We start from the raw sequence: 27,506 nt of genomic DNA, 5'->3' as shown, positions 1-27,506 counted from the left end.
AAGAGCTGTCTTTGTATGGCTCTTCGGGGAGATGTGAGTCTGTTCAATCTGAAATAAAAGACACAAAAGAAAACAGTTAGAAAGTGCAACAAATAAGCCTGAAAAGCAGCTACTTTTGTGGAAACCATTATTTAATTTACAGCGGCTCTTTCTAAAATCAGCTGTGCACGGCTCCCCCAATCTTTTTCAATCTAGTGGCTGCCTTTGGGACAAAAAGACACTGGAGGCACAAGAGAAAGCGATCATCTTGGAATTACCTTGTTTCCATTTTAAAACCATTTTTTCCTAAAGTCTATATATAGACTTAGACTAAATACAATTCATGTTGTAACCGACTAGAGTATTTAGTGCAGCATTACTAATAGAAATACAATAATCCAAAAATATAGAAATAGCAGATATGCGGCTACGACTGTTTGCATGTAAGTGAGGAAATCACCCTGGGGATGTCTGAAGAAGACAGGCGAGGAGTAACAGAGGGAAGGGTGCGAAGTGTTTTGTAATGAGCTTTTTTCCCTATGGGAATTTGAAAAGGGGAAGGCAGAATGAGGATAGGTTGAAAACATCCGCAATAATATATAGAATATAGAACGAAAGCAAACTGTCTATAAAATGCTCAAGTGCATGAATGTTCCCAACATGAAAAAACACATTAAAATGATGTGTGGTTGGTGGGTGTCGTCACAGGCAAGGAGTCAAAACATCCAGCTCAGGAGGAATAAATCCATACTGTAGGTCTGATCACTGCAGGAGGGTTAGCACTCTTCTCTCAACATGTCCTCTCTAACAAGCCATATGGCAGATTTAGCCAATGCCAGATCCAATCGAACACAGCAACAGCACACACTGCTAGATGTACAGAAAACGTGCAAAATGTGTGTGTTGAATGTTGGTACCATTTCAAAGTAACTGACTGTATGTTGTGCCATTGAAACATGTACATGGAGGGAGGGCGAAGAGTTATTTTCATATCATGTCAGTACGGACGGATGCAGGATGGATTAATCACAGCAGTATTAAAAAAAAAAACACAGCAAAGAAAACTTTGGCAATTATGACAAATTAGATGACTCTGAAATGTATTTTCTTTTAGAGGAAACACTCTCTTTGTCTTTTTACATTTCAATATCTCAATAATTATGGAAGAGCTCTATGAAAAATTCTCCTTCTGCCTTGAACCAGACTTATTAAAAATGCATAATGTTAAAGGACTCTGCAGTTTGTTTCCTTCCTTACATCATATACACAGAACTCATATAGACTGAAGTTAATACTTAAATTGCAAACATATTCTACCAAAACTGTCAGCTAAATGTACAGACATCTGTCTCAGCAGCCAGTGCATATTATGGTGTATTTGGACCAAGATGGTCATCCTGTAGTCAAATATGTGTCTTCAAACCATCACGCTGAATATTTGAGTTTGTTCAAATAGAACTCCCATCCGCTAATTATATGTGCAGAGGATGACTCTGTACACATTAGCAGGTGCCTTCTCCATGTGTCCTGTGGCAGCGTTATCAGTGAACCGAGTGAACTGCTAAGAAGGCAGCTCTCACTGCCTGTGGCGCATCTGATGCTGCTCCAATTGGATGCAGAGCTACAGTTTGTCCAAATGCACTGGGAGGAAAAACATTCAAGGGTATGATTTGTATTCCTGAAGGTCATCTCAGAAGTCATTTAGAGATATTTTCCTGAAAAATCAGTTAAAAAGAACCTGCTGGGATCTCTGCAAGCTCAATAACGCTGGAAGAAGGTTGTTTTACTCATGGTTTGCTAATTAGAAACCTTTATGACCAAATTACTTTTAACACTCTAAAATACATTTTCACTTGCCACTGTATTATTTTTAATAAAATGATCAGCTGATGATACCAGATCATTTCTTCACTATACATGATAATATTCTGCTTGAAATCCGATTGCAGAGTGGCAGAGGGATAATTCATTGTGGTAGACAAATAGACAATCATGTATTATAACCCACACACTGACTTCTGTACTCTGTGAACACTGCTAATATTTACCCTTAGCTGCTGCACACAATCAAATAATTAGCTAATTACAAAACACAAATCAAAGAGGCGGGGAGGCAGGGGGATGGGAGACGGAGAGAGACAGAGAGTTGTAGAGAGATTTCTCTGAGAGGACATGGTGGCAGATCAATTACGGCACTGATGTAGTTCTGGAGGTTGTGCTGATGACAGCAGTCTTTGGAGGCTAAGCACTAGGCTTGGTCACAGTGGCTGAACCATAATAAGCTGCGAACACGCCGAGGCAGAGGCAGACAAAAGCAATCTGGCAAAACCTTAAACATAATCAGAAAAAGAGCCGAAACAACCTGTCTGACTTGGTGTGATGATAAAAAGTGTACAGAATCATGTGTACCTTGGGATGCCTCAGGAGACACGCATTTGAGAAAAAAAACTTGACAGGTTCTGCCTGCTGTCGTACTTCCGTATACTGTATATTGGTGACATACATACTTAGATGGGAAAAGTAAAAAGGAACACAAAGGAGTAAGAGGATGAAACAGGACTGCTGTTGGTGAGGGGCTTTCCTTTTACTGGAATATGAATTATGCAATTACAGGTGTAACAAATGTGGACATCTTGATCATCAAGGCCCTTCAAGAAACATTTCAAAACATTTGAGGAAGTACGCGGGGAAGATTTTTAATTGTAGGAGTTGAACAGTGCTTCAAGCACATATGGTAACTATAGAAAGCCTTCATATATGCATGCTTGATTTGTAATATGTAATGAATGTAGGCTTTGTTTCACCTGTGTTTCAATGAGTTGATGCAACCACTCTGTCTGAACTCCTCTGGGAAAACAGCAGGATAATAAAATTCAACAGTCCTGCTTCTGTTGTCATGACAATGCCATATTCCTGGGAACTGGTGAATACCCGTCCTGACCCCAGCATCTTCCAACAGGGAAAAAGGTCAGCGTCAGAAAGAGACGGGCTGTCCTGAAGGTCAGCGAAGTGCTTTTACACTCACAACTCATGCATTCATTCTGCTATGCAATGCTTTCACGTGTGAACTCATAACCCTGCATGTATATATATTTATATATGATATATGCAGCCATGGCGCACACAGTAAAATAGCTGAGTGAAAGCTAGGGATTTTTTTTCCCCCTCACCAGGTACACTCTACCCATTTAGGAGCAATCATATCCCAGAAAGTGGCTAGATAGACGGATTGCTGAAGTGATGAGAGCATGGGGCAGGATAAGACCATATCTCAGCAGTGATCAAATTCAGTGAAGGATAGGAATTTGTGGTTTTCACCAGGCTCCTAACCTATCAAGAGCTGCATTGAACCACAGAAAGCTCTTCTCAGAAGGGGGAAAATTACGAGCTGAAAACGCAACTCAGTGGGAATGGAGGGCAAAATAAAATCGAGAGAAGAGTAGAATTGGAAAAGAGAAAAGGCCTTTCCCATCCTTTATTTTTCTTCTCTGAATGTGAGTGAGTCTGTGTGGGTGAAAAATGAGACACAGACATGTGGTGGGAGAGATGAGACATGCAGACGGATAAAAAACGGAAGAGAGTTGACGTAGGAGAGCTACTGCTTGCTAATTAGCCTGATGGAAGGGAATACATAATTTGAACCCCCATAATATGAGCTATAGAGCCCCGTTTCTGCATTGGCTTACTGATATAAGCCCATGAGACAAGAGTGAGGGAATTATTTAAATTCCTCTACAATATAAAATGCTAATGAGTGCTAAATTGCTCCCAATGATGATTATGGTAACTCCATTGTATACATTTCTGTTGTGCAGGTGGTAAATCTCATGTAAGCCCTAAGAGGTGTAAGTGGACTATCCTATCCTTGTTTCTCTAGGCTGTACAACATTTATTAGTATAGACAGAGAAGGGATTTTAGTTATTTAGTTTGCAGATGGGAAGGTCGTCTGAATGTTTACGGAGAGTAGGGAAGACTAGATTTAATAAAAATCAAATAGGTATAAAGATGGATTTTGTTTTTTTAATTTAACTATGTGCTTTTTGAAACTGCAGCCTGGAAGAACCCTCCCAGCCAGACATCATGTGACTGATCTGAGGGACAGTCAGACATCTGAGCAGGCTATTTGCCATACATACTGTATATATTATTTTGCGATTTTGTGGGGGATGGTATTCCATTTTTTTTAAGTCAAGTGGGGTCAAAAGAGACAAATGTGTGATCATGGGGAGGTTTAAACCCCCTCCCCACCTGAAGCATTTTTGGACAGTCCCTTATGTTCATGAAGCATATTAAAAATATTAGAGGGGATTTCAATTGTCAAGACGGGGTGATTTTGAACACTTCTTTTCACTCAGTACAAGAAAGTGTTGCACAGAATTTAATTTTAATGGAAAAAAAGCTAATCTAAAAGAAGCTGACTAAGATTCTTATATAGCTTCTCTCAGAGCCTGCATAATCAAGCAAGGTAGGAAGTGTAATACAACTCCTTTTTTTTGAGTTGTTGATGTTTTCAGAAACATGTGAACACAAATAAGACACCATAAAGACTGTATGTACATATGAGCACATTGTGTCTCGCTGGGACACACTCACCTCAGACGAACATATCGTCACATGCGCACACACACACACACACACACACACACACACACACACACACACACACACACACACACACACACACACACACACACACACACACACACACACACACACACTCTGAGCGCCTTTGTTGTCGGTCCAGCAGCACATGTGGCTATTACAGGAGCCATTTGTCTTTGGCACTTTGCTTTATTCCTCTCCTCCCCCACTGGAGAGCAGACAGGTTTTATAGCTCTCTGGTCCCAGGGGAACCCAACACACACACACACACACACACACACACACACACACACACACACACACACACACACACACACACACACACACACACACACACACACACACACACACACACACACACACACACTCCCCCTGTGCCATCTCTCTTTCATCCACATATACACACCTACATCAACAGAGATGTGAATTCCAGCACACTGAAATAAATGCAAAAGAGATGGAGGTAACACAAATGGACGGAGCGGCGACGTGTGCGTAACCATAATTTATGACTCCTGGGTGTTAGCACATGACATAATTAGATTTAGTGCAGGATTTACATTAAAATGCTTTGTACCAGTTATCCTTAAAGATGAAACTCCAATCCTCTAATACAATACATGCTGTGTCTTAGCAAGCATGTAATTAATCTCTAATGACATCGTCCTTGCAGGTCCTTGTACACTTGATATTGTGAGATGTGTGTGTGAGATGTGTGTGTGTGTGTGTGTGTGTGTGTGTGTGTGTGTGTGTGTGTGTGTGTGTGTGTGTGTGTGTATGTGTGTGCCACAATAATGTGGATACATTTAAGACTTTTACAATTTCAAAATAAACTGGCAAATTCTTTATTCACTAAAACAATCATCGTCTTCTTCATTTTGGGGGGAAATCTATAGTATTCCTTTCTCCTTGAACTTTGTATTCTATTCACACACAATCATCCTACAGGATAAAGCTTAGTGAGAAAAGCCTATTCATATTTAAGCTAAGCTTTAGTCATCCATTCCTTCTCCTCCCATCGCTGTCAGAGACACAACACAGACAGAAATAGCACTGAAATAAGCTAAAAGCCCCGTTTTCACAGGAGACACAATAGACACCCTGTAGACAAAATTTCACAAGTAGTGATTCACTAAACTGTGAGTGTGTGTATGTGTGAAACTAGCAATAACTCACTATGTACAGCAGAGGGATCAGCATCACAGAGAACAGTGAAGCAAAACTAGGAAGTATACAGAAAATGTATTCTGCTGTTGCTCTGCACTTTTTGTAAAGATGTGCATCAAAATGCAAAAACAGAGCTGCTCCTTAAAAATGTTTTTTGCTTCCCTGACTGCAGCATAATAAAGCTCCCAGCTGTATTCAAATAAGATTTGTCCTTTGGGTTATTCCAATCTGTTTTATTGCTTTCTCCAAAAATACTTTCATGTCTGTGTCTATCTCTTCCTCGTCTCTTCTCCCTCCCTCCATCTTCTCTTCCACCTTAATAACACACAGTTAATGAGGGCAGGGCCAAGTGATCAATCCCATTTTCATCCTTATAGACGGCACATCAGCGGACTAAAAATCTGCCCAAATAATCCCTCCTGTCTCCCCCTCTGTCTCTCTCTCTCCCACTCCACTCCCACATACACACAGTCGGACGCCTTTTTGTACCCCAGGGGAATTCATTCTATATCGCAGAGGGGACTCTAACAGGATTTCTGCGGGATCTTGGGTCAGAGTGGGTGGTCATACCTAACTGAATAAAGAGAATGAGAAAATCAGATCATCTGCAATAAAAGCGGCGTTCATTTGCAACCTGCTATGAAATTATCTGAAATCACAATATGCCAATAATAGAATGTATTAGCTGAAGCGAAATGAAAAATAGAGGCAAGTGTTCACACTTCCATCCATCAAAGCATGCTCACACGCAAGGTTTATCTCTTTGTTATTCACACAGCTGGAGAGATAACAAACTGCATTGCACTAAAAGGAAACGGATCATGAAGAACATTTGCAACCTAAACGGCACTTTCCGAATTAACGCTCAATGTACACTCGCACATGCGTGCAAAGTTACACATACAGTGACATGAGAGCACTTATACACACACAAACACACACGCTGGCACTGACCACACTGCAGCAGCAGCAGAGACAAAGAGGCAGCTTCACACCGCGAGAATATGTAGCTTACTGATGGACAATCTCCTTTATTATTATTATTTTTTTGTGTTGCTTTTGGCAAGTACTGGGTATGAATCTCCGATGAATCAGACATGGTCCTGCTTTTCCTGTCTGTTTTTTATGTGCTATACGCAGCCTGTAAGGATGGATTGTAGCTGAGATGGCTAAAGGAAAAGACAAATTTGCTGGAAATGAAAAGAGAAAAGACAACGGGGATGTGATGAGTTGGGAACAAAAAGCAAAGGGGAGCTGGTAAAGGGATTAGCGTGATTAGAAATACACTGACTGCTACAGCCCGGAGGACCGAATTAGGAGAAGGAGGAAGACATGAGACTTGTGTTTATTGGTTCATTGAGCCCTGCAGTTAAAACATAGATCCAGACAGGGGGTGGCATGCAGGGGAGGAGAAAAAAAGGTTGTCCGTCCAGGCTGGTTGCTGGTTACACCGCATTGTTATTAGCAAAGCCCCTCCACCCACTACCCTCACTCCTGTCGCAGAGAAAAATGTTAACTCTTGCATGGCTGGTGGGTGAAACTGTATGAGGGGACAAAGAGGAGAGGAAAGGAGTTCACTTCAAATGCCAAGCAGTTGCAGACAAAGAATTCAACGAAAGAGAAATTCTCTGTGGGACCACGGGGAAGTTGGTCCATGCCTACACAAACACACACACACAGAGAGAGTCAGACATAAAGCTGGCAAGGTGAAGCAACTCAGACAAAGAAAAGCTGAGTGCAACTAAGACAGGCTGAGTCACTTCTGTTTATTTTAGGATGATTGTATGAAATGATTAAATAAAGCTGCAGAGAGAGGAGAGGAGGGGGAGGAGATGAACGGGGGATACGGGGGATTCTAGTTTGAATTGCAGTGTGTATGCATGTGTAATGTGCAAGTGGCAAACCCCAGGGGTGTGGGGGAGGGAAAACTGGCAAAGGATCAGTGAGAGGTGAGCAAAGAATAGCACGGGCTGAGGGTTTTTTAGGGTGGTGAAGAAAAAATGATGTGGTAATGGTTTGGAGCGGATGTCACAAAAAGATGTTTCCAAACATTGGACAAAGGAAGGTGAGAGAGTACTGGATGGGGCAAAGGTCCTGAGGACTGCTTTTCAGTTTAAGGATTCAAATATGCTGCCATTCTGACAGAGAAGTTTATTTTTGTATGTTTGCACACTCTCTGACTCTGTGGCTTTTTACAGTCAGGTTAAGAATAACACACAAAAATATTGCTGTGTTTAGCTTCACTCAGTGTAGCCTTCATTTGCTTAATTAGGGCTGTGGCTTGTTGACAAATTTTAATGCATAAGCATTTTAAAACTGAAAAAAAAGTAGCACTTCCCTTAAAACTGATTGCCCAAATTCAGAAAACTGATGCTCACACATACACACAAGTGAACAAGGTCTTTCATGTTGACTCCAGGACAGGGAAAGTGTGTGTGTGTGTGTGTGTGTGTGTGTGTGTGTGTGTGTGTGTGTGTGTGTGTGTGTGTGTGTGTGTGTGTGTGTGTGTGTGTGTGTGTGTGCGTGTGTGTGTGTGCGTGTGTGTCATCAGCGGAGGCGTGTCTCTCTGTTCACCCTCTGATGTCCTGCCTGTGACTGCAGGGGAGGAGCTACAACAAGCTCATTGCCACCTTCCAGACAAAGACAGTGTGAACTGGAAAATGTGTGTTGACACTTCATTCACACACACATGCACACACACACACTTACCATCCTCATACTGAGCAAAGAAATGTTTAGTTATGAGTCACAACACAATTAGGTGAAAGAGCTGCAGCCTCTTCCTCTTATTGTCATTATCTCTTGTCTCCACACACTCATTTAACAACTTTTTACAAACAACAATTTTCTCATTATAATATTTCTAACAACATACAGACAACTGTGGTATCAAAAAGCACAACACTTTTCCAAATAAAAGTGAATTTAAAAAAAACACCTGAAAATTGAGAGGCATACTGACGTATTTCTCGACCTCTTTCTTCTTCACTGCACTTATCATTTCAATGTTCTCCCTCCCTCCTCCTCCTCCTCCTCCTCCTCCTCCTCTGTTCTGTCCTATAAAATGACCTTGAAGGTCGCACCAGTGCACTCAACTCAAGGGCTTTGTGACAAACTGTCTTACCTGCAGAAACACCCACACATACAGAAGCACCTGAGCCAGAGCACTACAACAAAACGTAGCTGCGAGTGGTTTTCCTGGCAGAGATCTGCTGAATTGATCGCTGTTCAGACATTGCTGAGGTCAGATGTGATGAATCAATCACACATGCATCAGCAGCTAGTACAGCAGTTACAGCCAAGGCCACAGGCTCTGCTGCCTTGCTCTGATGCGGTGTCAACCTCCACATTAACATGACTAGTAGGGACAGGCAGGTTTTTAGCGAGATGGACTGGAAGATCCATAGACTCGGGAAGTCTCTGATATTGGGATTGATTAACGGCATCAGACAATTCCAATGAAAACAAAAAATGCACTTCTCACACATATTTTATGCACATGAGTGGAGTGAGACCACGTGTCGGGGCAGCGCAGCCAAAAGCTCAACGGTGTGAACACAAAAAAAGACAGGGAAACTGCCACCCTGCACAGTCTCAAGGACAACCTGATCATCAGACACCGATCAATCACAACAAGAGACAGCTGAGCGGGAAAGACATGCCCTCAATCTGCCCACCTCTACTTGATCCATCCCATCCGGTCTTTCTTCTCCTCGCTGCCCTCTAAGTAGTCTAAAGGTGGAGCTGAGGACATGGTAACCAAAGCACATAAAAACAAACACTGTGCATGCGACTCCTCTGGCTCTGCAACCTCTGTTAGAAGATTTTAAATAATAAGAGGCGAGATCTTTACGAATGCAGCTGCAAGAGCAGGGCCGACTCATTCATGCCTTCACTGGTAAATGAAGGCAATTAGAAGAAATCGGCAATATTAAAAAAAATGAATACTAAATTTTGCAAAATATTTCCTTGATGGTGTGATCATTCTCAGAAGAGAACATAATTTAACTCAACATTCTCCACACACTGCCCATACTCGATCCAAAACCACTTCCATTACATTGTTTAAGTCTGAGTCAGCATAACAACACTAAATTACCACAACACAACTATAAAAACCAACGCATTTCCTGGCAATTAAAGGGAAAAACTGCGAAGGATGGTGCTTTTAGATATGAATAGCTAGATCTTTTTCATTTTTGCTTCATTTATTTGATGACAGAAATATATAACAGCAATCTTGCAAAAAACAGAAGCCTAATAAATACAAATATGAAAAAGAATACAAACGTCTTCAGAATCACCTCTCAGTACAGTGGATCATAGCTGGAGTCAGGTTTAAAGCCAGGATAATCTATGTCTGATCATTAGCATCACCCAGAGGCTCGACCTGCTCCATCAATCACACCGAGCTGCTCTTCCCCGTCTGACCTCACTCTCTCTCTCTCTCTCTCTCTCCAACCACGCTTTACTCTCCTTTAGCCTACTGCTCCACTTACACTTGGCTACATTCCGCAGGTCTACTTCCATATCCTTTTTTCTTGAAATTTCACAAGCTGCACTACATCGTGCCTGTGATAACCAACATGATGAGACCAATATTTAGCTACGATTGCTCAGAGAAACCGATTCAGCACCAAGACCCGGGTCCTACAGGGGAATATACGTGCGAAACCAACGCTGGACTCGTAAGCATCGTGCAAGAAAAAGATTACCCCGCCGGGGTGTTTTCAGTTGTGTGACTTACCTTCTGCTTTGTGATATATTAAGAAAAAAAGCCGCTCAAATGCAGTTAGTTGCACAACGAAACACAAGAGTGTCTCTCCACTCTTTCTCTCTTTATCTCTCTGACTGTGCGAGCAGAGAGAGAGAGAGAGATGCTGCGGACAGGAGGCGGAGCGGTGCTGATGCTGCAGCCGACACCTGGCACAGCATCCTTATGCTCAGGGGCTGGAGTTTCACTCTTTCTCTCTCTCTCTCTCTCTCTCTCTCTCTTTATCTCAGCACATGTGCGCTCTCTGCTGGATCATATGAGAAGTCCAAAACCTGTGGATTTCAAAATAAAAGCCCACCCGAAGAGTCTGGATGTTGAAAAGCTCGATTTATTTACAGGAAGGAGTCAAGCAAAAACAATGTAGGCATTCTTAACAGCTAGGAATGAAGGCCTGCTATTTAGACTACATGTTGACACTGCTATTAAAGTTAATATGTGTGGGATTTTGTTCTGTGATTGGGCAAAGAGAATCCATGATTGCTTTCAGCCCCTCATTCAAAGTAAAGCAATTTAAAATCCCCACACAGTGATTTTCACTGTGAAAACAAACAAACATGAAAAGGCAATCTGTTGGGTTTTTTTGTCACATTAGGCAGTTGTTTAACATGAAGATCTGGAAGCCTGTTTATTCTGGCCTATTACATGTTTAGGCTACAATTGTTAGAAATATACATGACACCAGAATGCACTTTGACAAAAAAAAGAAAGGCAAGGCCCACTTACTAGACTATTCTGGACATTTCAGCAGCATCTCATGCTCTTCCTCTGTTGATGGAGTTTCTCAGCTCTATTGTCCTCATCAAACCTTCAGTAAGTATGTAACTTTGACTCTATGGACTGTCTTTTCCATGTTGGCATTGATACACTGACTGTTGGGCTAAGTCCATCTGGTGAAGAAGGCTGTGAGATATGTCTGAAAGCTCATAAAAGGCTATCGAAGCCAGCGATGAATAACAAAATGAGAAAACGTCGATATGACCCAAACTGTTTTTGTGCTTTTTCAGCATTTACACAGTAAAGGAAGCAGACGATGACCAGGTAAAGGCCACCAAAAAAAGGGAAGAAAATGTCTAAGAAAGTAAGGAAATCACAGCAAAACAACATAAACATGAAGCAGCCGGCAATCAACACTGGTGATGGATTTGAAACATCAAAAGCCTTCTTATGTGACACATGTTATGTAAAGGGGAATCTAAGGTCGGTAGGGATTTAAAGCAGCATCAAATGTGGAAGAAAGAAGCTCAATCTTTTATCTATTTGTATATGTGTATGGTCATTGTATTTCTTTAAGAAGTAAACACTGAGGTTTGGCATGACATTAAGGAAGTCCCATTATGCCAGAAAATAGATTTTCAAATACACATGAATCTGTATGTTCAAAACTAACAAGGGGACTTAGATATATCAGTTGAATTGCTGTTACATTGTTATGTTATATTGTGCATTTGCAGATTTCTTTGAAACATAGTCAAAGCAGATTTACCTTGATTGTATATCTGTGAAACTACTCATCTGTAATTAAATAATTGCTTTGTGTAACAATTAAACAATGTATATCATAATGTAGAGTACACAAATTACCAATTATTAAGTCAAAAGTGATACTTGAAGAAGCAATATCACATTAGTACACTTCTACTGAGGCCCACTATGACCCCAACTATCATGACAAAAGAAGGTGAAGGCAGTGATTTTGCCAACCCTGAGGAAAAAGTTTCAGTTGCACTGATCATGTAAACACAATATAAGGAACACAAAGTCGGACACAAAAAGGGCAGAACATAATATAAGCCCTTCTCAAATTTACAAATAATTTACTGCAAGAAATATAAACAATATATTTTATACACAATGTTGATTATACATGTTTATAACTCCCATAACCACAGAGAATGCACTTAAAGGTTAAAAACTTATGGGAACATGATATGTGTTAATGCATTGGTCTGCATTTAAACTAAGAATTTTCGTTAAAGGGGAACTCCAGCAATTTTACTTGACAAGGTACGTTTAAAGTCTTATATATATTGCCTCAGGGGACTTCACTTGAGTCATCTTGTCAGTTAAGTCTGAAAACTATAAGTTTTAAAATGAAGGTCCCATGAAGGGTTTGGAGTTAGAAAGAAGTGAGCTTACCAGACCTCTGTAGCCCTCTCCTAATCTCTGCTTGATTCTAGCGGACCCAAGCTTCATTCGTTTATAGCATAACAAACTGATTGAACTGTCGGCGGTCAAGTTGCACTGTGGGTGCAGTATGCTAGGCTTTGACAAGGAAGAAGATGCTATGAGCAAACCTAAACCAGTGGAGTACTCTTTTATGTTTATGAAAAGAGAAAACATCTAAAAGCATTAGATATTTTAATGACAAATAAAAACTGATGTAGCAAATGTAAAAGTGTGGCAAACTTCTACCTGATCAGGCTCTCAGTTAATTGTAAATATGAAATCGAATCAGATTCATAATCTGAAAGGCGCACTGGTAACGACGTGTTTGACGAGGCAGGTAATATAAAGACATTCATAAACATGAGAAAAGGTGACAAGAAATTGCGAACAAAAACATTCTTCCAATTGTAACACAACAAGAAATAAAAAGTCAGCCTGTTTAATTTTTTTTTGAAGAGAATCTAAATGTTACAAGCTACAGATGCAAAAACACACAGCAGCCAGCACTGTGAAAATTCCCTACCATCTAATGTTACACGACATTAACTGATGGTCAGTAACTGTCCATGTCCACCTGATGCTCATCATGAAGCACCCAGATTGAATTCATTTACAAAGGGTATTAAATATCCAAAAATATGTGTATTTTAACAACTGTCATTATTATTGTGGAGAGGATTTAAAACCAGATATCAGGTAAACTAGTCAGATTGCTTGAGTTTAAAATTCTTCTGTAAGGACTAGATCTGTAACTCACAGTAAGGAACTGTCCAACACAATATGTTTCTTCATACAGCAGTTTCAGCATATTTTGCAGCCAGGTCCATACTGAATAACCACAGTAATATACCACACTTACAAGTAAAAGCCTGGGACCTCAGATGGTATCGAACTCATGGACACTGTAGGCTTCAGATCCCTGCAGTTTGTGCAGCCACTGGCCCGACCACCCTTTTCTGCTAGGGAACAGGGGTATTTGCATCATGTTTTGCAGCACATTGTGCAAGTTCTCACTTGTCAGGGAGGACTGTTAAAGCAGCTTTTCACCTACACTTACAAAAGAGTTGGCAGGTTTGATAGTATGTAGCCATTTGTACCAATCTGTGTTCAAAACTGATTGTCATCTAATTCTTCAGAATTAGACATGTACAGTAGTTTTGTTTTAACAGAAAGAAAGACACATTGAGTATTTCTGTTTCTGGCACGTAGACAAAAGATGTTACCACATGTGCACACAGTCCTACAGCCAGTATTGTAACCTAGAGTTCAACTCAACCTCCCTTTAAAACTCAGATGTTTTGGGTCTCTACCATGAGCCCTCCCCTCTCATACAGCAAAGCATGTGGAGCTCAACGCCAAACAAAAGGGGTAACTAGCTTTTAACAAAATACTGAAACAATAGGACATGTCAATTATTGCTCAAGAAGCTCTGCTTTTGAGTACTACCACCAGCTTTCTGTTTTCTACCCAGCAGTCAAGAGGGAAAGTCACAGTTTCGTGAAATTCAGGGTCAAAGTTATTTATCATTACTTTCCCCAAAAGGGAGCACTGCAAGTGAGTCGTCAAAAATACTCTTACACAGACAAACTGGCATCAGGGGAGGTCGAAATGTACGCAGCACGTTCTAATGCATCCTACAAATCATCATCGTCTTCCTTGTCATCCATGCCGTTGTGCAGGAAGGCCTCCTTCTCCGGCGACGCATCTGAATTGTGTCTGCACTTGTTCATCTCCGTGTCTGGAGACGAGCGGGCCAGAGCGGCCTCAGCGCTGTGATGAATGCCGTAGCCGAAGTAGATCACAAAACCTGAAAAGGAAGGGATGGATACAAATTCTTCAACTATCAAGTCCCCCTTGAAAGACAACTATGATGTTTTGAAAGGGAGACTACCTACCTATAGCCATCCAGATAGAAAACCGTATCCAAGTGCCTCTGTCCAGCTGCATCATCAGGTAGACATTGACAAACATGCTGATCACTGGAAGGAAGGGTAGCATCGGAACCTAAAGAGTAAAGGATTATAGTAAGGAAACATGGCAGCTTGCGTTAAGATATGGCAAAGTGTAAGGATCACAGGTAGTGTTGAAAAAACGACTCAAACTACAGTTTGTTATCCGAACTATTCTAAAGAATGAGTTTCTGAAATCAAACCTTGAAGGACAGCTTTGTCTTGCTCTCAGGCTGTCTCCAGATGATAAAGGTGATGAGGAGACACGCCATGAAGATGGCACTGAGGGCTACGATGTTCCACACCGCAGCGCCTCCATGCACTGCCAGTATACTGAACACCAGGATCAACGTTCCTGCAAAAGAACATATGTTTTTAGTTTCATTTAATTCACCACCCAGAACTCAGTGGCAATATATTTTTTTTTTATTAATCCATTGAATCTATAATGGCGTACCCATGACAGAGGTACAGATGTTGACAGCGAAGCCTGACAGTGTGGACGGCTCGGTGTTATCTGGGAACAGGAGGGTCTTGAAGCTGAATCTCTCCTCCACACCAGGCAGGATGCCCATACTGGGAACGCTGATGCCGTCGCTCAGCTCCACCTCATCCTGAGTACTGGCCATCTCATACATCATGCTGGGCTGCTCGGGCTGGTACCTAACACACAGACACACACACACACACACACTTAGCTGTTTTATCATTGCCAATTTATTCTGTATTCACATCACTGAAAATAGATGCTAGTCCCATTGTTAATGCAGTGATAAGGAGCAGATGTTGCACACCATGAACTTGTTTATAAGGAATGTCAATTTTACTGTTACGTCATCTGCAGCCACATTTTTAGTAACAGCAGTTAAAGTCAAATTTTGTCTGGAAGTATGAAATTGCTTTAAACAAGAGTGAAGGGCTGAGTTTCACTGGTTGCTAAAAAGAGATATAAGCATATGTGGCGGCAGGAAGGTGGTAATGGAAGTGTTAAGTGTTTGATCTTCAAGCAGGACAGACTCCAACATGGAAATTATTCTGCTTCTCTGAACCGCTGTTCCTGGTTAAACTCCACGTACTTATGTCCCCCCCCCACTGACCTGAGCACCAGGACACAGGCAGCCACTAATGTGTAGGCCAGCAGCGTCCCTATTGACATCAGGTCCACCAGGTCCTTCAGGTCAAACAGAAAGGCCATGATAGCTACAATGAGCAAGAAAATGAAAGGAGAGAGAGTGGAAAAAATTAGAAGATTATCTGGATCACTTATTCTGTACACATGACATCTATTGCATTCTGTCCATCCTGGGAGAAGGATCCCTCCTCTGTTGTTCTCCCATAGGTTTCTTCCTTTTTTCTCCCTGTTAAAGGGGTTTTTTAGGGGAGTTTTTCCTGTGCCGATGTGAGGGAAGGACAGAGGATGTCGCATGTGCACAGATTGTAAAGCCCTCTGAGGCAAATTTGTAATTTGTGATTCTGGGCTATACAAAATAAACTGAATTGAATTGAATTGGATCCTAAGGACCTTTGTTACTATAAAAAGAAAAGAATAGAGAGGACCGTAATGTGTATTCACGATGGTCCAAGGATTTTCCATAAACATGTCTGAGCTTTGAATGTCGAGGCCTAGCTAACAAGCTATGGTTCACAAGGTAAACATTACATCTGCAAAATGTTAGCATGCTGACGTTAGCGCTTAGCTACACAGCACTGCTGTGTGTAGTTCAGCCTCTCAGAGCTGCTGCTGCCGTGGCTGTAGACGTTTTGTGTAACGTAACAGCGTAGTGAAGGAAGTCAGTGAACGCAGCACAGAGTAAGCACATTGAAAATAATGTGGTAACTTCCTTTGCTACAACACAACCCTGTCCATGTAGAATGACAGTTGCAAAACATTTTGAAAAAAACATGTTTAAATGGTCACAGCCACTCCTTCTCTGTTTTTGTGCCCATAAATAGCATCCACCAACCACTGCCTACAGAGAGGTCGAAGCAGATCATGCACGTTGTACTCCCATTTAGTTTGCTCTTGATTTTGTTTAATTCTACTTTCACATCACCTCATACCTTCCTCCCTTTTATTCCCTTTCATTCTCCGTCCCTCTTCCAAAATACTGTGTTTTTCTTATCCGTCCCTATTAACAAACCCTGTCCATCTTACCAGACATAACCCCGGCAGCCATAGTGGACGTTATGGGGGATTTCCTCTCGCTGACACGGGACAGGAAGGAGAAGAGCAGGCCATCCCGAGCCATGGCAAAGATGATGCGGGGTAGGGGGAACATGGAGCCCAACAGACTGGGGAGGCGTGGGGAGGAAAACATCAGATTGGGACGACAGTTGTAGGTGCAGGGTAGAGGAAGAAGAGGAGAAGAAGAATGGAGAGAGATCAGTGGGGAAGAAAGGGGAGGAAATAGGAGACACATTTGGTTGGCACGACATGAGTTGCGGATTTCGGGTGGGCACGTGCAACGGGATAGCTTGGCTGCACTGTAGAGAAGCAGGGGCGTGACGTTGAACCAAATATATTTTGGCGCCAGCATGCAAAATTTCTCTCCCGTAAATAACAAATATGGTGCTCCACATGCTTTTTTTTACCCTTTGTTGTAAAGAAGCTTTGGTTACTTCAGCAAAACATTAAGTCCCTTAAAAATCATCCCAGCAAATGACCCGTGTTAGAAGAATGACAAAGTGTAACCTGGACTGCCTCAACCAACTACATGACCAGTTAGTGGTGCCCTTTTTCATGCAGGAGTGCTGATTTCTGGCACGTTTCTTCAAATAACACAGTTAAAATAGAATCTGCAACCTGCAAGCCAGAGCATTTCCAACCCCACGCAGTTCAGCCCAGCAGCGCGAAAAGAAACCTCATTGAAAATGGATGCTGTTTTAAAAACATGCGTGTTAGTGTCTCACCTGCCCCTACGCCAGAGGTGAGGGTTGCGGTTAGCGGGGTTTTGGTGCGGGGGCTGATCTCGGCCATGAACTTGAAAAGCAGCCCATCGTCGGCCATAGCCCAGATCACGCGGGGCATAGGGAACATAGCACCCAGCAGGCTACCAGGGGGGAAGACCAGGATATATAGTATCCACACTTATACCCACGAGAATGCCGTGAAACATACATGAACAGAGACAACAGCTCACAGATACAAGCAACATCATACAGTACATTGACATAACATAGTATACTGTATATTGTGCAAAACATATCCAGTTAGAATAACAGTGGCATGCAGGAACATGTTAAATATCAAAGCACACACCTGTTCACGACCTTAAACATTTTTAAATTAAGAGTGTATGGAATCCATAAGCACATGTGACAATTCTCTATCATAGCAACAGGCATTCAAAATAAAAGCATGTATGTAGAATTACACAACCATTATAAAACCTTAAAAAAAATTATTATAAAAAAAAAAAAAAAAAAAGCTAGCATGTGGTGGCCTTCTGTTACATGAGTTACATAATAACATACATCCACTGATGGTTCAATAAATTCTTAGCAGTGCTCTTATTTTTAGTCAAGGGATCAAATGCCTTCTGAAGTTAAATATACATCTCACAGACAGGAATGTCTATATGTGTATTTGCGTGAGAGAACTAGAGACTATGAGCATGCATTTAAAGCTAACGGCAGACTAATGCAGGGGGGGTGTGTGTGTGTGTGTGTGTGTGTGTGTGTGTGTGTGTGTGTGTGTGTGTGTGTGTGTGTGTAACTGCTTACCTAGTCGACAGAGCACAAAGAGAGCCTACAGCTACAGCATATTTGGCTCCTCCCCAGCCCACGTATTTAAAAGCTACAGGCAAAGGGCTGTTGCTGTCCAGCAGGTAGTACGGCATCATGAGGGTGAGGGCGGCAGAAACCCCAAAGTACGCCACAAAGCAGATGAGCAGCGAGGATACGATGCCGATGGGGATGGCTCTCTGGGGGTTCTTCACCTCTTCACCTAGGGCGCAGACGAGGAACAGACACGTATTAACAGACTTTTACATAACATTTTTAAGAGGATAAAAGTCCTGCCCATTGGAATTTCAAGACACAAATCTGCATTATCAGCTACTCCATCACATGGTGCAGTGCTACAAATATAATTATGATATTCTCGAATCGGCGAAAAAAAGTGTAAAACTGGGCAAACGGATGTATTTCAGAAACATGTTTGCACAGTTTTGCAACGAACTGAAAAAGCAGCTTATTTTCCCAGTGCACCCACAAGATGGAAACACCCAACCATTCAGCTGCAGGTGATTATGCAACAGAGCTCCTCAGGCGAACACTCACTGCTTTGCATTCCACCAAGAGCCAAATTGGGGCGAACTCACTAAACTGTCTCTTTTCACTCTGCCCTGTCCCTCTTATGCAACACTCCTGGATGCTGAAACAAGCTTAGGGTGGAAATGGTCCCAATTTCAGATTCAGTTATAACCCCCCCCAAAAAAAAAAAAAACTGACACATACTCATGAGGCAATAGAAGGTATAAGAGAGGTGGAGCAACAGGAAAACAGGGCTAGCAGAGTTTTGCGGCACTGACCTGTGGTGGCAATGCAGTCAAATCCGACAAAGGCATAGAAGCAGGTAGCAGCTCCTGACAGGACGCCTGTGAAACCAAACGGCATGAAACCGCCTACTCCTAAACTCTCTCTGGTCGGCAGGATGTCTGTCAGACTGAACAGGGAAGAAAATAACAATTCAAATCAACAAAAAAATGACCTGTATTTGAAAAAGATCAGTTCATTAAAATAAAAATAAAAACAAGTCCTGAGGTATTTGGATTATTAAGAGTCACTGAGACTCATCACTCTGAAAAAATTGATTATCAAATGTAACATGGGGTGTTTCACAGAACATCTTTGATTCTTACTTGAGGCTGGAGTTACTCGAATAATTGGCATGTAGAATCTCATCAGGGTCCAGCTGCCAGTTCTTCAGAGTACCTTTGACCAGGCCAGAGACCACCATGAACAGCAAGACCAGGACGTTGATACACGTAAAAACCTTGTTCACCATCGCAGACTCTTTGACCCCAAATGCCAGCAGACCTTAGAAATGGAGAAGACATGGACAGAAATAAAAGAAAATTAAAACATGTGCGGAGGAGGAGAAGACTGGACTGAAGGGGCACAAAAAAATGCAACTGATTACAAAATTATCTGCAGTGAATATCTGCCAGTGCAGCAATGTCAACTATAAAAGTTTAATGGAAAGACATTGCACACTGTCAATATAAAGTATGCTCTTTGTGACACGAGAGAGAGAGAGAGACAGAAAGAAAGACATTTTCCTACCTGTGAGGGTGAATATGATGAGAACAGCAAACATGTCAGGGTACTTTGCCAATATACCCGGTGCATTCATGGACATGTACTCCCTGCAGAACTGCTCTATGCGCTTCCCTACCAACTCGTCAAAGGTGGCGCTCCATGCTCGGGCCACGCTGGAGGTACCTGAGATGAAGAAAGACCAGTTGAGATAGAATTTGTGGTGTCTGTGCTTTTGTTGTAACCTCACATTCTGTTTGTCTATTTGCATGGGAGTACAAACAACAAAAAAGGAGGCAACATAGTGGTGAATTGGTATTTGCGCGTTGTTTACCAATGATATAGGAGAGGATGAGGTTCCATCCAGTGATGAAGGCCCAGAGTTCCCCTACGGTCACATAGGAGTAGAGGTAAGCTGAGCCTGTCTTGGGAACACGGGCTCCAAACTCAGCATAGCACAGACCTGCCAGCACCGAGGCTAAGGCTGCTATCAGGAAAGACAGCACAATAGCAGGACCTATGGGGGGGACGACGACAATGGATATCATATGATTAGAGGCTTAAAGATGTGTCTCACAAGACATCTTTTAATCGCTTGCTGGGATGTCAACTTACCTGAATTCTCTCGTGCAACGGCGCCGGCCAGCACGTAGACGCCAGCGCCCAGCGTGCTTCCCACGCCCAGGGCCACAAGGTCGAACGTGTTGAGGCATCGGGACAGACGGGAGTCTTCTGTGTTACAGTCCACCACCTTGACCCTCAGCAACTGCTTCCCGAAACCCAGAAGCTTCTTCAGCGCCATGGATCACAGTCTGACCTCAGGGAGGGGGAGACGGTTGACTGGGGTTCAGAGGTCACAGGGGGAGGGGGAGAGGTCACTCACACACACACAACCTAACAGGAGAGAAAAGATGAGGAGGAAGTCATCACCTGACACATTTGGTTGACTCGAGTGCCATAAAATAAGCTCGAAACTTTTTTTCTTTTTCAGTCTTTTCATAAACACATGGTCTCACAGTGGTGATGTGTTACCCACTGGGTTTAGGGGTTTGACAAACTTCAGAAACTTGTTTGCAAGTAGAACACCGTTTCCTGGGGTGTTACATAACGCAACCCAAATCCACAATGTGAGACTGCTAGCCAAAAAAACCCCGAAGCCTATAGGGATAATCCATCTTATTGCTGGACACGTTGCTGACATGTGTTACATAACACAACTCACAGGAGAGGAGACAAAACCCTGGAACAGACTGTTCGAGACGAAGACAATCATAGCTCTTCATGACACAGAAAACATTTTCATGAAACATGCCGTGGAGACTCATTACAATTGCATTCCTCCTACACATAGCAGAAGAAACTAAACCCCCAATGGCCGTTACTATTTACCTCTGCAACAGTACAAACAAGGACAATCCCCTATTGAACAGACGTTTGAAAACTACCTCTACCCTCTGGAGGCAAAAAGCAGCTGTAAGACCTCTTTCCTTAGTGGTTGCTGAGAAGATTCTGTGGGGTCAGTGGTCTGTCCAACATGTCATGCGCATTCCCCAGAGCTGAGCTCACAGACTGAGGGGTAATACTTGATATTGACCCAGAGAGGGAAATGGAGAGAGGAAAGACGGCGGGGAAGGGGTATAAACAATGTCCTGCAGCTATGTAGGTTAGGTTGTGGCGGTCTGGCAGAAGTCCAGTGGCATGTCCTATAGAAGAGAGACCAGACATGCAGCAGTATAACACCGCGCACAATTTCGAAATAATGGCCCCTCTCCACATGAGGACATTAACCCAGAAAAGGTCATGTGGACAGTACAACAGTCGTGTCACACTTCATGGAAACTTCCACACAAGGGTAAGCTAAGGTGACAACCTTGTGGCCTTTTTTTCCCTTTTTTTTTTTTCAGAAAACATTCAGGTTCATATAGCAGGCTATTTGACCGCATGAGGGGGGAGAAATTGCACTTTTACAAAACACCAATGGCTATACTTGGTATAAAAAGCTTTAATGTGCAATGGGCCATGTTTACTGTATTATTTAAAACACAGCTAATGCACAACACCTACGCAACTATTGTTTTCCTACAGTGCTCCAAGCTTATAAATTAAGAAACACTTTGCTGTCTTAACGCTGAACCCAAGGCACTGTCACTGCAACTGAAACAATTGTTTCTTGTTGCACCAAATTTCCCCCCATAATAAAGCGGAAATTATTAGAAAAGTCAGAAGACATGTAGATTCAGCCTCTTCCACCTGCAGCTGCTGTTTTGTGTCACAGAGGTCCCTATTGTCTGCACCGTGCCATTGTTAATAAATCATGCTGCTTGTTGGCAGTGAGGCTCGCTGGATGTTCTTTAGAAATGGGGTGGAAATAATTACACAGATGCAGGCTCTCTTATTGAATACCATCGTGATACGGCACACCATTAGGGGCCTTCAACATAATAATGCGCCTTTTAATTAGAAGTGATTGATTTAATTGAATATTAGATTGATAGAAGATTTTATAAATTTGTTTAGTTTTTTAGGAAAATTTCAAAATTTGCTGCTTCAGACATCTAAAAGTGTGATATTTGTGTATGTAGAAAATAATCAACATATTCATTTAGAATCATACACATCTCATACAAGATTATACATCAAAGCTGGTTTTTTTTGTTGTGTTTTGTTACCTACAGTACATGGTTTATTGTGCTGACATTATAGCTCAACCACTGCAAGAGGTTGATGGATGTATGGTTAAATGCAAACTGAAAGGGACCATAATGATGTTTGTGTTGCACTTTCTCACTTAACAGATAGGACCTTTAACATATTCAGTCATAGCCACTTCCACTGTTCTTCCATGGAGCCACAGTTGCCCCATGAAATGCATACACACAGCAAATTACGAGTACATCTAGAGAAATGTCTGTTTAATTCATCTGTTGACAAAAAAAATGAACCGTGTAACCGCTGCTGCACAAATAATCCAAGAAAAAACTGGTCCAAACCAGCAGCAGTAAGACTGCTGAGCCCATGCTTACGGGTTATTATTATTCTGCCTTATTCTAGCTGATTATTACGACGACTTGTTTTGTAAAACTTGGGAAGGTCTTTAACAAAAGCTTGAATGAAAATACTATTCAAATACCCAGGGGTGATCTTGAAGCGCTTATAGGAACATACACACACACACACACACACACACAGGCTTGCACATAGCAGAAGAAAAATAGCCTATATGAACCACATGACCCCTCACTGACCTGGGTTTGCAATTCATCAGACCAAATAATGACACCTCAAACAGAAGGAAATCCGGCTATTCCAAACAACCTAATGTGTTTGAAACAGGAGGCACAATGAAACACACAGACAATGTCAATGCTGCCGATCAATGTCAAAATGCCAATAATAACCTATTCCAGAAAGGCTGAATGAGAGAATATATGGGGTACTTACTTCAAAACACCTACAGATACGGAGCAGTCTGAGCAGAAAGCTTGTAAAAAACGGTGACAGATAGAGGGATTAAACGGCACATTTGTTAACTATTCTTAAAGCTGCTGTGAAGACTGCAGAGCGTTTGACGGCAGCCGCTCTGAAATAGAAACCTGGAGGAATCACATGGCTCAGCTATTCGAAGCAGTACACGCACGCACGCATGTACACACAAGCACGGTCAAAATGTAGCAGTAGTCTGGCTGACCATGAAAACCTGAATGCATGTCTTGTTACAGTAATAACTCTTGATGCCTGTAAGATATTATCTAATAACGGAGTTGGAGCTGTATAGAACAATCACGGGAACACAGTTTATCTACAAAAGCTGCAGTTATTTTTGTAACAGAAATGTAATTTAATGTAAGTGGCTTCATCCAGACAAGCTCTTGTCTCATCTCAGAACATACATTCATACATGCATGCTTTGTTTGAATTCATTAAATTACATTATTATTTACACAGTAACACCTCAGGAATAATGTGTGGGATTTAAAGATAAAATAGCCTCGCAGACTTCAGGCAATAGACAGCACCGCCCCTTCTTAACTCAGTGTACACACACACACACACACACACACACACACACACACACACACACACACACACACACACACACACACACACACACACCACACACACACACACACACACCCGGCCCCACTGTCAGTTTAAAAGTGTTTTGGCAGAGAGAGTACAGCGGAAGAGTTGTGCAGAAAGCAGAGGCAGAGCCAGTCAGTCGGAGGGAGTGGATGAACAGGAAGGGGGGTGTGATCCTTTACAACCTATGAAAGTAAAGCACACATATGACAATGCTTGACATTTAGGAAGGCTAGGAGTACTCTTTAATACTACCTATAAAAAAATAACTGGATTTGGAATAAATAGCATTAGTCCCTCTGTAAGTCCTCTCATTCAATTTTCCAGTATTATGTTAGAAAAGTATAATGCATATTTTGTATATGTATGTAGTCCACTGTGTTTGTGGATTGTTTCACAGTTTGGGGGTTATTCAGTTCAGCTTCAAATGCACAAGCTCACTATAGGCATCCCGCTTACTGTGTGGAATTGCTTTCTGAAAGTGGGTTCACAGAGGAGAGAGGACGGCATGCAACAGAAGAGTGTGATTGCCGCTTGTTGACGTGTCCCATATGTTCCCATCCAATGCATCCTGATGCCATGCCTGGTGTAGTCCTATTAAAAGGTTTTATCTTTTGGTCTGCAGTGGCACCTGTAAATAAAGTGATTTGTTGCCGTTTCACTGACCGTGTGTCCCAATGGGTCACCTTGACCTTGTTGTGTGTGTAGATTTTAACAATGTGTGCCAATCACTCGGTCAGTCAGGAACAGACAAAGTCTTAAGCAGACAAGTTTTGACCAAAAAGAAAGAATGATTTATTGTCACACTTCTAGCGAAACTACGAACTTGTGAGAAGGGACAAATGACAAAGTGCACTCCACATCTCTGAACACAAAACAATCCAACTCTCATCCTATTCCCGACACAGATTACAGTCATCACATATTTAAGGAAACAAAAGATTGACCCTTTATCGCGATTCAGTTTTACTAAAAAGATAGCTGATGCTAAAACACCAAAAACTCTTTACTTTTTGAGCAAACAACATAGGGAGCTAGAAACATATGAAAGATAGAGAAATGTATTGATACCTCTGCTTTAACACCGGAGTCTCTTTGCTGATTATTTGCTGATAATTTGGCCGGACTAAATGTCTGCAATTGTGGAAGATCCAAAACGTCTGGAATATTCCGAAAAAATTGAGCCAATCAGAATATTTAAGAAATCCAGCTTTCCAAGTTTTAGCCTTTAGTACATTAAATATAGTACTCACAGTTAAAATAAAAGGTTAAGAAACAATTTTTCTTCCATATCTGATTCTTCTGAGAGAATATTTATATTTCTGTTTCAGTAAAATTGCACTACAAACAGAAATATAAGTGTGTATTCTAACATACCATATGTGTTAACATTTGTATTAAGTTATTGTGTATTGGGATATTTCATAAGAAAACCATTTTTTTTTTGGTCAATTAAAAAGCTGGTACGGGGCGTCGCTGCCCACTGAATTCAAAGTTCACTTTTAGAATCTCAATCTGTTTCTATTCCAGCAGCTAATCACTTCCGCAAGCATGACTACACATTGTGTGTGAGTGTGTATTACTATTATCCAACATCATAAACCCCTCATCCATGTTTTGTACACACTGCAATCTATTTACCGCAGCGACAGCTGCTTACATTTTGCACACAGCGTTGGCAAGTCATTGACAAAAACCCATCAACTGCAACTTGTTTCATCTTAACTGTAAGTGTAAACAAAAAGCCAAACACTGTTCAGAGAAAATACAGGTCATGCTGGTATTACTGATTACACAGGAAACCAAACGAGTATCCTGGAGATGCAGCAGAGAGGATATATTAAGCCCCATCATCTTCAGAATCTCAGTGAACCTGGAAAGCTTCCACACCTACACCCGGCCCTCAGTGCATTTGTATTGGCTACATACAGACCTGCAGTCAGCAACTTGCTCGGTAGTGACCCCTTTCAGACCAGCTAAAGTTAGACCGACTGGAACTGGTCTTGCCATCAAGATCCAAAAGGTCAACTCTTGTTACCAAGTCACTCTTAGAATATATCTAAATGAGGCTATAAATATACAGTCAGTGGTTCATTTAACAGTTATTTGTGTCTTTTTTTTTGTCACGCTTTCTTCCGATAGTGCTTTTGCTGAACACCGTTGATGGACTGTCACTTTTAAAGTGTTTCCAGCTGCTTTTTCAAATGCCAAACTGGTGAGAATCCATTAGGCTGAGGCAGGTTGAGTCATACTTCTGTCAAACTGGAACACTGCGTAGGCTTTATAACACTGTGATCATTTACACTTGTCTTGTTGATTGTGTGCTCTCCTTAACTACAGTACAGATTTTACCTTTCCATTTTTTTTATTTTTTCAAAAGTAGCAAGGTAACAAACTGTACTGTCTCAGGTCTGACAGTACATCAATAATTTAACACTGAAGGAGATTTTTCCACATTTTTAACTTAAATGGAAGGATGCATGGATTTAATCCAGAGCGTAATCATTTTTTCCTTTATGGCACTACATTTTCCACCACTTGTAGTTTGCAGCTTGCTCTCCATGCCAGGTACTACATTCACCACCATCTCCCAAACAAACAAAAAAAAGGGGGGGTAAACCTCTCACTCCTGATTTCAGACCAGTTTTTAAGCCCAGGACGGTTGCATCCTTATTCCAAAATCCCACAGTCACCACCTTCCTGCCATGCATCAGCAGCCCTCTTAACACCACAGCTCCTCACACAGTCAAAGCCAGCCTTAGCACACCCCTGGGATGACCTATCTCATATTACAACACCATGGTTACAGACAATTCACTTATAGAAGCCCCTCTACATGTAGGAATCAACCCAAAACTTCACTTTGTTTTTTGCAACGAGCTGCAAGTTGCATGAAGAGTGCATTGTGCAACTCGGTTGTAAGTTACCCCATTCTCGGGCATTGCTGCAGGAAACAGAGGCACTTCTTCTGCAGCAGTTAAAATGGGGTCTCTGGGAAAGGAGCATGCGGTGAACAGCGTGGGTAACTTTACGCACGGTAATGCGTTTCCCCCCCTGTTGCTCCAGATGAAAAGCATCCAGCATGGGTCTAGAAAGTCCGCGATCACGCACTCTCTGCTCAACCATTTGAACACGGCTATAGCGTTGGAAGAGGAGTTTCTTTACCTGGTCGATCCTGCGGGAGAGCATGGAGCAGTGGCACAGGCTGGGGGTTTCCTGGAGGTCACAATACTGGGAATTGCAGCGAGCAGAAGTGCGTCAACACACTGATGCCGGCAAAAATTAAATGTCTGTCTTTACAGGTGGTAGGGAGGATTTCTTTTTTTTTTTTTTTTTTTTTTTGGTAGGTTTCAGGTTTCTCTGTATAAGCGCGTTGAGGTGGAGGAGGGGGATACGGGGGGGGACAAGCAGCCCCGCCCGCTCATTACCATTACAGTTGTGCAATAGGCATTAAGTCTCTCAAACTGCATTAGAGACCAGTGGACACTGGCTAAAAGCAACGACTCATTCATGAGCATGATTTCACAGT

General features: G+C 42.0%; 1 protein-coding gene across 3 annotated transcripts; it reads right to left on the bottom strand.

Annotated features, from left to right (window-relative positions):
* Positions 1 to 12,350: 12,350 nt before the first annotated feature.
* slc7a1a (solute carrier family 7 member 1a) lies at positions 12,351 to 27,299 on the bottom strand. Of its 3 annotated transcripts, none has more exons than XM_054625293.1 (13): positions 27,143 to 27,299; positions 20,513 to 20,791; positions 20,232 to 20,414; positions 19,925 to 20,083; positions 19,501 to 19,678; positions 19,171 to 19,304; positions 18,362 to 18,584; positions 17,549 to 17,688; positions 15,736 to 15,838; positions 15,096 to 15,301; positions 14,842 to 14,993; positions 14,585 to 14,693; positions 12,351 to 14,496 (listed from the first exon to the last, which is right to left on the bottom strand). In XM_054625293.1, the coding sequence occupies exons 2-13, from the start codon at positions 20,697 to 20,699 to the stop codon at positions 14,324 to 14,326; spliced, it is 1,947 nt and encodes a 648-aa protein (XP_054481268.1). In that variant the 5' UTR covers positions 20,700 to 20,791; positions 27,143 to 27,299; the 3' UTR covers positions 12,351 to 14,323. The 3 variants fall into 3 exon arrangements, with proteins under 3 accessions (XP_054481268.1, XP_054481270.1, XP_054481269.1); XM_054625295.1 differs by lacking the exon at positions 17,549 to 17,688 and adding an exon at positions 16,794 to 16,930; XM_054625294.1 differs by lacking the exon at positions 27,143 to 27,299 and adding an exon at positions 23,339 to 23,464.
* Positions 27,300 to 27,506: the final 207 nt, after the last annotated feature.

This window comes from Anoplopoma fimbria, chromosome 24, assembly GCF_027596085.1.
Source record: "Anoplopoma fimbria isolate UVic2021 breed Golden Eagle Sablefish chromosome 24, Afim_UVic_2022, whole genome shotgun sequence".
Classification (NCBI taxonomy): domain Eukaryota; kingdom Metazoa; phylum Chordata; class Actinopteri; order Perciformes; family Anoplopomatidae; genus Anoplopoma; species Anoplopoma fimbria.
Note: the sequence above shows the minus strand (reverse complement) of the source record. Positions and strands in the feature narration are given on the sequence as shown.